This window comes from Phoca vitulina, unplaced genomic scaffold (genome assembly GCF_004348235.1).
Source record: "Phoca vitulina isolate PV1807 unplaced genomic scaffold, GSC_HSeal_1.0 scaffold21, whole genome shotgun sequence".
NCBI classification, from domain to species: Eukaryota; Metazoa; Chordata; class Mammalia; order Carnivora; family Phocidae; genus Phoca; species Phoca vitulina.
Genome location: NW_022589724.1, coordinates 11599664 through 11613834, shown reverse-complemented (window position 1 = coordinate 11613834; position 14171 = coordinate 11599664). Strand labels below are relative to the sequence as shown.

General features: G+C 38.3%; 1 protein-coding gene across 5 annotated transcripts in view; it reads right to left on the bottom strand.

Annotated features, from left to right (window-relative positions):
• Positions 1-14171, bottom strand: part of MUSK (muscle associated receptor tyrosine kinase) — an 87070-nt gene that overhangs the window by 69467 nt on the left and 3432 nt on the right. For all 5 annotated transcript variants that reach the window (XM_032418753.1, XM_032418756.1, XM_032418754.1 and 2 more), the window contains exons 2-3: positions 8248-8374; positions 3032-3183 (exon numbers count right to left, since the gene is read on the bottom strand). In XM_032418753.1, coding sequence (XP_032274644.1) covers positions 3032-3183; positions 8248-8374 — 279 coding nt within the window. The remainder of the gene's footprint in view (positions 1-3031; positions 3184-8247; positions 8375-14171) is intronic.

Here is a 14171-nt window from a genome sequence, read left to right as displayed (position 1 = left end):
GAGCTCCTGGGAGAGATCCGAGGGTAGTGGAGTAGTGGTGGAGGCCAGGGTCTTGGGGGTCTCAGGAAGGAGGTCTCTACCAAGCAGTGTGGGAGCATTCCAAAATGTTAGCAATTGGGATGGCCAGACCTGTGTATACCCACATGACTGGGTGAGCTTTCCTAAGGAGAATGTGGAGAAAAGAAGAGAAGATTTAGGATAGATCCAAAATAAAGAACATTTAGTGCCAGAGAGAATATGAGAAATGTTCAAAGGAAAGGTAGCCCCACAAAATAGTGAAATACTTAAATGTGCTCTGTCTTCAGAATCAAGCCTTCATTATTTAGCAAAGGAGAACATTCAGGTTTCCTTACTTGATTTCCTCACTGCCCATATGCTGAAAGAAAGCTTTCTTGTGGGTACACCCCTACCCACTCACAGAACCCCAGACCAGCTTCCACACAATGTCCCACTAGCCCCTCTACATCCCTATTCTAATGATTGTAGGACTTCATTTATAAGTACGATCAAACATAAAAGATTAGTAGATGTTTGAGAAAAAACATGAACATGGAAAAAAAGGAACCAAAAGGAAATCAAAACTTAATCATGAAGAGAACAGAAAGCAAGAAATGGAAGATTATTAAAAAAAAAAAAAAAAAGCATTAGTTGGGGCGCCTGGGTGACTCAGTTAAGCGTCTGCCTTTGGCTCAGGTCATAATCTCAGGGTCTTGGGATTGAGCCCTACGTCGGGCTCCCCGCTCAACAGGGAGTCTGCTTCTCCCTCTCCCTCTGTCCCTCCCTTCTGCTTATGCTCTCTTTCTCTCAAATAAAATAAAATAAAATCTTAAAAAAAAATAATAAAAATACATTAGTGATATCCTTATAGAGGCTTGAGCAAATATTGCATCATAAAACACAGAATTTGCTTTGGAAAAAAAAAAGAAGCAGAGAAGTAATTCCTAGAAATTAAAAATATGGGTTTTTAAGATCAAAGTACACAGTATTAGGGCAGAATAGTAGAATGGTCATCTTGAAGACTTGAGTTCATGATATGGAAGGAAAAGTTAAATAAATCTCCAAGAAGGTAGAAAAAGTATGAGAAAATATTGGGGTCATGAAAAATGGAAAAAAAAAGATCTAACATTTGTTAATTAAAAGTTTAAGAATTAGATAAAATGAAGAGGAAGAAAAATAGAAAAAAGTAGATCTCATTTTGAAAAAAAAAAACTTTTGTTTCAGATTCAAAAAACAACTTTGGTTTTAGATTCAAAAGGCCCACCTAACACTAAGTAGGAATAATAAAAGAAAACCACACCTAACATATTCTTATGAATTTGAGAAATTTATGAATTCTAGAAATGAAGAGAAAATACTAAAATTTTAAAAAAAGATAAACACTAGACTTACCTACAGGAATAAGAAAAAGATTTCTCAGCTGCAGCGTGGAATGTCATACGACAGTGAATAATTGTTTAATAAAAGCTAAGGGAAGAGCCTTTTTAAACTCTCGTCTGTACCTAGACAAATTATTATCCAGGAATAAAGGCAAAGTAGAGACTTACAGCAATGCAAAGATTCAGAAAATGCATCCTTAGATTTTATACAATCACATGCTCACACTTTGAAAAGAAGGAGCAAATGACTTCCTTCAGCAAAACAATGACCACAAAGTAGAAAAGTAAAAGATAAAAGAAATAGTGATCACAATCAGAGCTAACAACAAAACTTGCAATAAAAAAGTTCCCAGGTGGAACAGGACCCCGCTGATTTTGTATGGCACCCGCATGTTGTGATTTTTGCCATCAGCAGTGTGGTGTCAGAGAGAAGAAAATAAAGGTTACATTATGACAAGGTGGACAGTCTACAAGCAGCTAGGGCTTCCAGCACAGGAGGTCATGAGATTTGAGGGTGCTGGTAAGAGTGCTGGATGATAGAACACCAGGGAGGAGAGAAAGCCCAGTGGAGAGAGAACTGAGGAAGTCCCGACTGGGCGTCAGTGGGTGGGAGAATGGAGGAGTCAAGGGCAGGAGAACGTGAGCACGCTGGTGATGGCAGTATAGTGGGAGTAAGGGAGTGAGAGAGCTGGACTCTGTTCTTAGCTGAGGAAGAGACAGAGTTTGTGCCTTCTCTCTGGAGGCACATGATGAGTGTGGGAAAGTGTTTTCTTCATGGGACAGAGTGAGAAATAGAAGTGTCCGTGTTCAGAGTATGACATACTGGAGCTTACAATTTTAAATACAGATCATTTCCTGGGGGTGACAAGGTCATTGATGGGGTTGACTGATAAACAGTTAAGGCAGATATCACTGGACTTGTAGAGATCAGGAATTGTAAGGATGAAATGGCAGAGGCTGTTTCATGGTTGTTCAAATCCCTTAGGATGGTGGCAGGAGTAGGGATGGATAGAAAGATAATGAGTCTGGAATCAAAGTCTTTGGTAGATGTTGGAGGGGCAGGAGGGGAGTGCCTAGGAGTGAGTAGGTGACTTGAATAGATGTACAGGAGAGAATGGTCAGAATGGCACATGTCCTCATGAGAGGAAAGATTTTGCACAGCAGTAATGGCTTGAAAGGGGGCTAGGGGTCCTTGCTAGCCTTGTAGACAGGAAAAGTGGGGAAAAATAAACAGCCTCCAGTGAAGCAGAAAAGCCACTCAAGTTTGAAAAGTCATCCAAGAAAACCAAGTTTGAAATAAGGCAAAAGGATAGAAGTGTCTGCAAAGAGGTTAGAGATAGAAAGTGCATCTGGTTGGAACTGTTTTAAAGGTGCAGGGAGAAGATGTGAGAGGGAGGTTGCCTGGTGGCAGAAGGCAGGATGGAGCAGAAGGCACTGTGGACAGGCAAGAAAACAGGAGAGGCTAGAGAACTGGGCTTGCCTGTAGTTGAGGACAGGAATACAAGGTGTAGAATTCACTGCCTCAAGGTTGTGTTTTGGACTTGAACTTGGCTGGCTGCCGAACCTCCAGGTGTGCAGGAGGCTCTATTTACTGCCTGCTCCGGGGTATACCAGGTCAGCTTTAACATCACGAGCAGAGGCTCTCTCCCACTCACTCATCTTCACTTGCAGAGCCCCGCAGCTCTCCACGGCGCCCCCCACGCCATTGTTGGCTGTGCAGCAGTAGATGCCATCGTCAGTGTCTTCTACGCTCAGGATGGTGAGGAGCTGCCCGTTCTCTCGAATGCTGTACCGGGTGTCAAAGAGCCTGCAGGTCACAGACAGCAATGGCAGGTTAGGACCTCCTGTGTGATGTTTCTCGGCTATGATTAACTAATCAAAACAGATGACTTGTCAATGGAGGAAGCAGATTAAAAGCAAAAGGAAAGGGGAAGAATGAAGGGGGGGAAATCGGAGGGGGAGAAGAACCATGAGAGACGATGGACTCTGAAAAACAAACTGAGGGTTCTAGAGGGGAGGGGGGTGGGAGGATGGGTTAGCCTGGTGATGGGTATTGGGGAGGGCACGTTCTGCATGGAGCACTGGGTGTTATGCACAAGCGATGAATCGTGGAACACTATATCTAAAACTAATGATGTAATGTATGGGGATTAACATAACAATAAAAAAAATAAAAAAAAAAAGAAAACATTGAGGCAAAATAAGTAATACTACGTGCTTTATGCATTTAACAACATGACTTTGAAAAATATAAAGCAAAAACTAAGAGAATTATGAGGGAAAAATACAATAGAATCAGAGTGGGGTATTTTAGCATATTTCTCTCAGAAGCAGAGAAAGTTAAGACTATAGAGGATAGAATTATAAATAAAATAAGAATAGAATTGTAAATATTGATAACTATTTGTAATAAAAATTCTTACATAAAAAAAAAAAAAGCAAAAGGAAAGTTGAATGAGTTCTGAATAATAACCTTAGTTGGTAATTTAAAGCCAACATTGCATTCTAATCTTCCGTAGACTCCAATAATCAAAGCACCACTGAGTCCCTCCAGAATGCTTTCAAAAGGTGATGTCTGTTGATAAGTCCAAACGTAAAGTTTACTTTATTCAGGAAAGTATATTACTACCAAGACATATGAGTTTTCTCCCCGTAATTACTGGAAAGTAGCGGCCAGGGAATGAACACACACACATAAATGTGACTAGCGGGAAGAACTAAATATTTATAGAAGTAACTAACAATTAACTGAGCATTCATTTATTAAACAAGTATTTGTTGAGTGCCTGACAAGTGCCAAGCACAGTTCTAGTTCCTTGGAATATATAAGGAAGCAAAACTGCTTCAAACTGTAAAAATAGATGTTTTACATACATTATCTCATTAAATTACATGTTGTTTGTTGAGAAGGGAATTGGGGAAACAGAAAAATGTGAGGGGAAGCATCAACATAAAAGTAGGTTTTATGACCAAATAAAGATTCTTTATGCAAAATGTATACATTAGGCAGAAAAATGTTCCCCTCAAAATCCATGTCTTAATCCCCAGGACCCATGAATATGTTACCTTACAGGGCAAAAGGGATTTTATAGATACCAAGGGTCTTAAAATAGAGTATCATGGCTTGTGCACTTTGGCCCAATATAATCATGATGGTCCTTGAAAGATGGTAGAGGGAACCCAAAGAATGAGAAGAGATGCAACAGTGGTGGTAGAGGGCAGAGGGATGGAATTGCTGGCTTTGAAAGTGGTGGAAGGGGCCAGGGAAGGCAGGTAGCCCTCTCGAAGCTGGGGAAGGCAAGAAATCAGATTCTTCTCTGGTGCCACCAGGAAGAATGCGGCTCTGTCAACACCTGGATTTTAGCCCAGAGAGACCTATTTCAGACTTCTGACTCCCCAAACTGTAAAATAATGAATCTCTATTATTTTAAGCCACTAAGTTTTTGGTCATTTGTTACAGTAGAAATAGGGAACTAATGTGAAAACAAAAAATGGGAAAGGAAGTGGATTCTTGATGTTCTAATCTCAACAGGTGACTACCATTGTATACTGATCTTGAAGAGGAACCAAAAGATGCATGGTAGATTTTGGTCTAATGTGACTAAGGATAGTGTAATCATTGGGTAGTTCACTAACTCACAATAAATAATTATGGCAAGCCATGAGACTCACTCACATGTAATTTTGTTGATTTTGTTTTGTTTTGCTCTGTGTAAGTGTTCGTGGAAAAATATGAACATTGGAATATTTTACAGATGTACTTGTGGACCAAGAGTCTAGCCACTCTGTGAAATATAAAGTGTTCAAGATTTATAAGCTCTTGCATCATTGTTGCTTAATTAGAGTAAATTGCTTGTGGATTGTGAGGAATATTCAAGTATTTATAATTTTTAAAATAGAATTTTTTAGAACACTTTTAGATTTATAGAAAAATTGAAAAGATAGTACTTTCCGTATACCTCCCTCATGAGTCTCCTCTATTGTGAACATCTTAGATTAGTGTGGTATATTTGTTACAATTAATGAACCAATATTGATACAGTATTAACTAGTTTCTCTAAGTCTTAGTTTATTCACGTTTGTTTAGTTTTTACCTAATGTCTTTGTCTGTTCCATGATGTCATCCAGGTCACTGCATTACATTTATTTGTCATATCTCCGTAGGCTTTTTTTTGACTGTGACAGTTTCTAAGACTTTCCTTGTTTTTGATGACCTTGACTATTTTGTGGAGTACTTGTCAAGTATTTTGTAGGACGCCCCTCTGCTGGACTTTGCCTTATGTTTTTATCATGATAAAACTGGGTTTATGGCTTTTGGGAGGAAGATCACAAAAGCAGAGTGCCACATCACATCATAGCAAGGGTATGCTATCAATGTCATTTTTCACTGTTGCTATTGACCTTCATCACCTGGCTGAGGTAGTGCTTTTCAGGTTTCTTCTGTGTCCAGGTATTCATTATTCCTCAAAGGGCACTGGAATATATTTTCAAAATGTAGTTTCTCCTATTTCACAGATTCTTTGACTATCAACTAGCTATTCAAACCTATAGCTCCATTTACTTCTTACTTATTTGTAACATTTTTGTCTTATAATAAAGGGAAGATTCAGATGTATTAAGTGATTTTATTCATAGTATTACAAGCCAAATTAACATAAGCTTATATTATTTATATATAAATAAATATATATGAATAAATATATAATATATGTTATATATAATATATTATAATTATATATATTATAATGCTGATTTTCTTTGTGTAATTTAAAAAAAAACTCTTTCATTTCTTCATCTCCTTATAATGTTGAGAGATAAACATACGAGAGGATCATAGGGCCGTATTTTTCAAAGCTATTTATGATGCAGGCATCAAACTTCCTTCCCAGACAAGTTAGAGGGCTGTGGTGGGGAGAGTAGTCTTTGAACATCGACCTTTGAATACTGAATGTTGACTATCTAACAACTATTATAATTTCAAAGTAGGGAAGGGTATAAATACGTGAAGATATATGCAACAGCTGTAATGTAATACAAAGCTATCTAACTTCCATGATAACTTCACAGGTTCTTTTATGACTACTGTGATTCATGATCCATATTTACAATGAAGTTTTTCTGTATTATTTAAAGACATTATTTTATTTATTTTACTATAGAAGACAAAGACATAAATAATAGATAAAACTCATGAAAATGTGGAGCATGTAAAACGTAAAGCTAATAGCTTAGGAGATATTGGCACAATGACTCATGTTAGAGGAAGACAGGAGAGTGACTTGTGAAACACAGGGAGAGCTGATAAGGTGTGTTGAATATAGGCAGTAAATAAAATAGCAACCTGCCAAAGATTGATGGAATAAATAGAAAATATGATGGAACAAAGAAGATTATGGCTTCGAGTAGAAAGGGATGGAAAGACAAGTTTATAATCATGCCACCTCTAGACTGACAGCTCTGTCATCCCTAAATCAACCACCCATTGGTGACATAAAATGTGGTCCCTTGGGGCACCTGGGTGGCTCAGTTAGTTGGGTGTTTGAGTCTTGATTTCAGCTCAGGTCACGATCTTGGCGTTGTGGGATTGAGCCCCATGTCAGGCTCTGAGTGCCGGGCATGGAGCCTGCTTTAGATTCTCTCTCTCCCTCTGCCCCTCCCTGCTCGCTCACTTTTTCTCTCTCTCTCTCAAAAAAAAAAATATGTGGTCCCTTTATGGTCCCATGAACTCTACCCAAGAAACACACTTAAAATCCACGGCTGTTCAGCAAGCTCATTGGCAAGCTAGAGTCATGGCCAAATGTGCTTACATCTTTCCAACAGAGCAAGGATATGTTATTAGCTTCAGGCACCTTCCATCTGTGGCTCAGCCTCCATACTGGTCTTTGTAAGAACAATGCAGTGGGGAAGTCTGAGGCACAAGAGAGACTGGACATAGAAACACTGAGTGAACCAAGGTTCCTAAGTACATTAATTTATCCCATTTCTTTCTCCTTGTCTCTCTATATTTTTTATTTTTTTAAATTTTATTTTATTTTAAATGGATTTGGTCAACTGTATTTCAGGCATCTTATTTTGAGCCTTTTTATCACAGGACTTTGGGAATAGCTTGCCTGGGAGACAACCTGAAGGTGACCACAGCACAGGGTAATTTTCCACATTACAACATGTATCATAGAAGGAAACACTAAATTTCATTAGGGTTTAGTACAAATAAAGACGTAACTTTTCCTCATGCAAGTTCATGGACCTCCATCTGTGGCTACCAGTATAAGCACTCTGGCCCTAGTGCAAAGCTGTATTGCCTGCTGGGAAGCCAGGTTCCCTGCCTTAGAGATTTTTTTACAGTGTTTTTGATCAGATAACTATTGTAAATGAGGAAAAGAGAGCATGACCTTTTCACGTCAAGTGGGAATTTTATCTGTTGGAGAGGCTGCCTCATTATATACCAGGAACCCCTTCTGACTTTCAAAAGAAAAAGTTACGGTGACCTAGAGGTCAGGTTCCTAGACAACATACTTTACCTGATTGGGGTAGTAGAAGTAGAGGAGAGAAGTCTGGTCCCTGTTAATTCCCCAGCATGTCCTGAAACATGTGCTCTGTGCCCCCAGACCGAGGATGTCATGGTATTTCCTAATGGCGTCCTAGAAATAGCCCACATGTCCCCATGTCAGCGAAGTCTCGGTTTTGCTTTGGGCAATTCTCTTAACCTCACTGACATTCAGATCTTACATTTATAAAATGAGGACATTTGCATTTTTCATATTCTACAAGGTGAGCTTTTGTACTACCAAGAGCTGTGATTCCATTTATGACAAAGTTAAATTGCAAGGCAGCAGTGTGTATTCTTAACAGAAAAAGGCAGAATACATACTTAATGAGAATTTTATTTCTGGTCCAAGAAATTTCAGGCTGGGGATAGGATTCCACCGCACACATGAACGTAGCCACTTCTTCAACTAAGGCATCCACTGTTTCTAGAGGAGTAGTGATGACAGGAGCTACAAGGAGAGGAGACATCAGGTGAGAACATCCTAGAATGCTGTTTACTAATCCTCTGTGAGCAGTCAGAGGCAACCATGTACCTGAATGAGAATTATATTTCCCCGTAGCAGAAAGTTGCCAAAAGGAAGGAAGATCTTATGTAGAGAATTTTGTTTCTACTTCAAACTAGGCATTTGAGAATCAAAAGAGAAGGCTCTCAGGAGAGTAGGAATTTATTTTATATAAGTAGGGGCACATCCAGGTTTTGTGAAGCCCAAAGTTATGTAATTTGGGTACACACCTTAAGGAAAATAATATAAAATTATACATACAATATATCTGTGGCCACCCAACACAAATCAACTTGAAGGGAAGTGTGACTAAAGGGAATCAGAGTGGAAAGAGGTCGTAACAATTGTTTAAAGACAATTTTTTCCAAATTTCATAATAATATATGTTCATATGAGCACATTGCTAGAGCCCACTGAGGGTTTTAAAAGACTTTGAAGCTCAAGCTTCATCAGATTTACAAAGAATTCCGATCTGCATGTGAGTAAATTAGGAAAAGAATATGTAAAAAGACAAAATATCCAAATAAAAAATGGGCAAAGATCCGAATAGACATTTCTTCAAAGAGTTTGTATAAATTTCACTTGTGTTGGAGACATAAGCATGTGAAAAGATGCTCAATATCATTAGCTGTTAAGGAAATGCAAACCAAAACCACAGTTAGATACCACTTGACATCTACAACATTCCACTTACTTGGCGAGGAGGTGGAAAAATTAGAACCCTTGCGCATTGCTAGTGGGGATGTAAAATGGTGCAGCTGTTGTGGAAAACAATATGGTGGCTCCTCAAAAAATTAAGCCTAAGATTACCATATGATCCAGCAGTTCCACTTCTGGATATATACCCAAAAGTATTGAAAGCAGGGACTCAGATATTTATACAACTGTGTTCATAGCAGTGTTATTCACAATAGCCAAAAGGTGGAAGCAACCCAAGTGTCTACCAACAGATTAATGGGTCAACAAAATGGGTATATCTGAACCATGGAATATTATTTGACAATAAAAAGGAATGAAGTACCAATATTTACCACAACATGGATGAACCTTGGAAACAATAAGCTAAGTGAAAGAAGCCAGCCACAAGAACAACATACTGTATGATTCCATTTATATGAAATGTCCAGATGGGCCATTCTGTAGTCAGAAAATGCATTAGTGACTGCCTAGGACCGGGGTGGGGGAGAATGGAGGGGTTAGGGGGTGATCAGTGCCTAAAGGACACAGGATTTCTTGTAGGTGTGATGAAAATGTTCTCAGCTTGATTTTGATGATAAACGCACAACTCTGTGAATTGTATACTTTAGGTAGGTAAGGTGCGTGGTATGTGAGTTATATCCCAAAGCTGGTTTTGTTTTTGTTTTTGTGTTTTGTTGTTGTTTTGTTTGTTTGTGTATGTGCCTCTGTGTGTGCGTGTGTGTGTGTGTGTTCCACGAAAAGAAAGACAACAGGAGGAGAGGCTGGGACATGGTCCTTTCTCTCTTCCTGTCCCTCTATGAAATGAGGGTCACTTGGATTATAAGAGTTAGGAGGACAAAGAAGTTAAGAAGGAAGAGAGCAGGTTGGGAGTGGGATGCACCCCTCTTTAATGGTTAAGGAAACCTGTGAATCCACCAAAGCAAACGGGGTGGGGTCCTGGGCATCTCAAGGGCTGGATGGTGTGGCAAAATGCCAACACCTGTATTTGGGTGGGTCTGGAAATCTACCCCATTGCATAATCTTATTTAAAATAATTATCATTACCACTTTGTTATCGTTATTATTATTTAGCAGAGATTTATTTACTGTTTTCCATGTAGCAAGCACCAGGTTCACTAGAAGCAACAAAGATGTGTAAAACCCATCTCTGCCACAATCTAGATAATGAGGATGGATAGATAAATAAAACGATCAGTTAAATAGTCTGTTATGCCTGCTCTCCTGGCACAATTATTGATAGTGCCCTCTACTCCAAAAGTGCCTGACTTTGGACAATAAATTATATGGTCATTTTAGTTAAAATGCAAGGTACACGTGACAGCCAAGTAAGTGGTGTGAACAATATTTTAGCTGGAGGGTAGGGGGTGACAGCTTCATGAAAACAAACTGGCACATTGGCCATAAAACATGCATCCACTATCTAAACGAACCTTCTTTTTTCAGTAAACTCAGAGACAAACTCATGGGCCGAGAGTAAGGGAACACGGTGCTTTCGAGTGTCCCATGAGGCCCACATCTTCCTCCTTAATGGTGTTCTTTTCTTAAGATCCAGTTTAAGCAGCATCTTCTCCCAATTTCCCAGACTTGCTAGACAGAGCCAAATGCCCTTTTTCTGAACCTTAGGTCATCCTGCAAATGCCACTCTTACAGCACTTGTCACAGGGGTGCGATTAAAATGATCTGTTTATGTCTTTGTCCCATACTTAATTGTAAAAATCTTGAGCTTTGGGGCCAGGGACCATGTCTTAGACCTTTTTCTATCCCCAGGGTTAGCACATTGACTGATGTGATGTTTAAATGAACTGTATCTCCGAGGCCTTTATAAAAGGCATATATTTTTTTAAAGGTGGGAAGAGAATAGCTGAAATAAGAGAGCAGAATTTTTAGGTGAAATGACATCTTTTATACATAGGCGTGAAGGTTCCCATGGATGAAATAAGTTATCAACTGTATAATAATACAGATATTAAGAAATAAAAACAGTGAATATTTATTAAATTTGTTGGATGCAGATAATGATGGGCCCAAAGGTGAATTGATCATTTTGAATGCTTTCATTGTTTATTTATTTTTTATTTTTTTAATTTAAATTCAATTAGCCAACATATAGTACATCATTAGTGTTTGATATAGTGTTCAACGATTCATTAGTTGCATATAACACCCAGTGCTCATCCGATCACGTGTCCTCCTTAATGCCCATCCCCCGACGACCCCATCCCCCCACTGAATGCTTTCACTGTTTAAAAGGAAAGACTATTGAGCGCCCAAAGAGTGAGAGGCGCTAGCATAGGGCTCAAGTTCAAATCCCTGTTCTGTCACTTCCCGCTCCAAGTCACTCAGCCAGGGCCTCGGCATCTTCGGCTGTAGATGGAGAGGATAATAAAACCACCACAGAGGCTTATCAGGAGGGTTCATTAAATGAATATACGTGAAGCATTCAAAATTGGCCTTTGCCCATATGGAACACTGTGTGTTACTTGATTTGGTAATTTAGAAACAGAAGCCTGAACAGTTCAGTGGTTCTCCTGGTCTCTGGATGACCAAATTTACCATTAATATTTACATCTGGGACTCTGTCCCAAGGAAATAATCTCAAGATGGAAAGGCACATTAGATGACCTTCACTGTACAAAACAGATTAATCGTCCTAAATTGTACTAATCATGCTGAAGTGGAAGAAAGTTTCGGCACCCAGTTCTGCCTTCTAGCTGGGGTCTGCTGGAGCTGGCTGGTCCTGGCTTGCCTGACAGAGCCTAGTGCTAATTTTTCCAGAATTTTGTGAGACGACTGTTAAATAGAACCATTATTAAAAACTAAGTTATATAAATTTAGGTGACAGAGGGTGGCTACGCTTGTGCCAGGCAGAGCATAACATATAGAGAAGTTGAATCACTCTGTTGTACACCTGAAACTAATGTTAACATTGGGTGTCAACTCTGCTTGTTAACAAATTGAAATAAAAAATTTATAATTAAATAAATCATGTCAAAAACAAAGTAATAATACTCAAAATGGATCACTTCCTAATTATTTTACTACACTGCACTATTATCTACGCTCTTGAAGTAATTTACATCCAATGTATCTGTATAGTAGAAATAGTGTATAAAGGCATGCTACTGCACATCTCTTTCCAATTCAGTACTCGTCGTTAGCTTGAAATCAACTGTGGTTGGAATATTTACACTACCGGAATCAACAAATGCAACAGATGAGGGCCTTTTTTTTGTCTCAGAGAGGTGGATATTAAACATATATCAGCAACTCTTGTCTAAACAGTGTATTATTTACACAGTCACTGCAAATGGTATTTTAAAGAGTATAGATAATAGAATATGCTCATGCATTCATGTTAAGTAGAAGTGGCAGGTAGCAGAATTGTATAAACAGTTTTTTATGATACATAGAAAAAAAATGGAAGAAAATATACCAACACATTAGTAGTCTTGGAAGTTGGGATGATTTTTTTCTATTGTAAGCTTTTCTATATTTTATATTTTCAAAATCATTCTTCATGGCCATGTATTATTATAAAATAAACTTGATTCATTAGTTTCTTCTCACTTGATACTTCCAAAGTGACAGAGGTAATAGACATACTATTAATACTTTTACAAACTGTTGAGATAAGTTAAAATCAAGGAAGTAAATGTTACAATGTCTTGACATTTATGGAGACATACATGAGGTGTTACAAAGAACTTTATTAGATTAACACCCTCCCATCATGTACAGTGGCATGGCAGTCTTGGGTCAAGTTTGACTCTGTTTTTTAATAATTTTAGCATCCAATATCAAGAACCTGCCATGGGCCATGCATTATACTTTTCATTCATTATCTCATTTATCACAACAAACATAAAGGTAGATACTATTATTATTCTCATTTGTAGATGAGGAATGGAGGCTAAGAATGGTTAAATAACTTGTCTAAACATAATGAAAGTAGGAAGTTCTAGAGCTGAACTTCAAGGTGAAGGTTGGTTTAAAGTTCCTATCTTTTAACACTAAGCTATTCCATGTCTTCAGCCTAATACTACTCACAGACAAAGGGAAAAATAAGATTTACATTAATATCAATTTGTATAGGCAGGATATAATTGGTTAAGTTCGCTTTGCCCATCTTTCAAAATTATCCAAACAAATCCACTTTCAAATCATTACAGACAAAATCACATCGTTGTATTTAATGATATTTGTTGACTCAGCAGACTGTCTCCTGTTTACTTTCATTCTCTTATTCAGCTTTCATCTCAGCCGGAGTCTGTTTGAACTAGGGCACTATTTCTTCCCTCAATCCAAGGACCACATGAATAACAAATACATGAAAATGAGCACAACACTTTCCTGTACCCAAAGAGTAGCTTAACTTGAATCCTAGCTGCTTGATGAGAAGGACATGACATTACCCTTTTATGGGCCCAACCACATGGCCATTGGCATACCAGCTTCTGATTGAATAGTTGTTGATTAACACGACCAAATGACTGAGTAAACCAAGAAGCCAGGTGTATTTGCTTCTTTCTGTTTTAATAAAATTAGAGCTCAGACTTGGGATATATTCATGTTTTTTTTTTCTAACGTCATGAATACAGTATTGTTTTTTCAGTATGAGAAAACACGTTTTGGTGCTGGAAACTTTTCAGATTCCCCAAAGAAAGAGGATATTCAGTATTGCTCATCATTTAGCTTAGACACTGACACATTTATTCTACTGGTGATATAATAAAATGCAAGTTATTTTTTATGATGATGCCTTTGGAGTTTGTAAACTTCGTTGATAATCTCAGTCACTTATTAATGTGGTATCATTCATTCTTTATCACAGAACACACTTTTGTCCTTGTCTTCAGGAATGGTACTGGCCACAGGCTGGTAGGAGTTAGAATGTCTGAAATTGCCTCTCCTGGGGGAATTCATTTGGGTTAAGACATAGTTTTGTAGGGACCAATCTAAAATGTGCGTGTTACCCAAGGATGAACATTTCCCCAATCATTGACAGTCCTTAGCATAGTATATAATGCTATATTTTGAACACTAC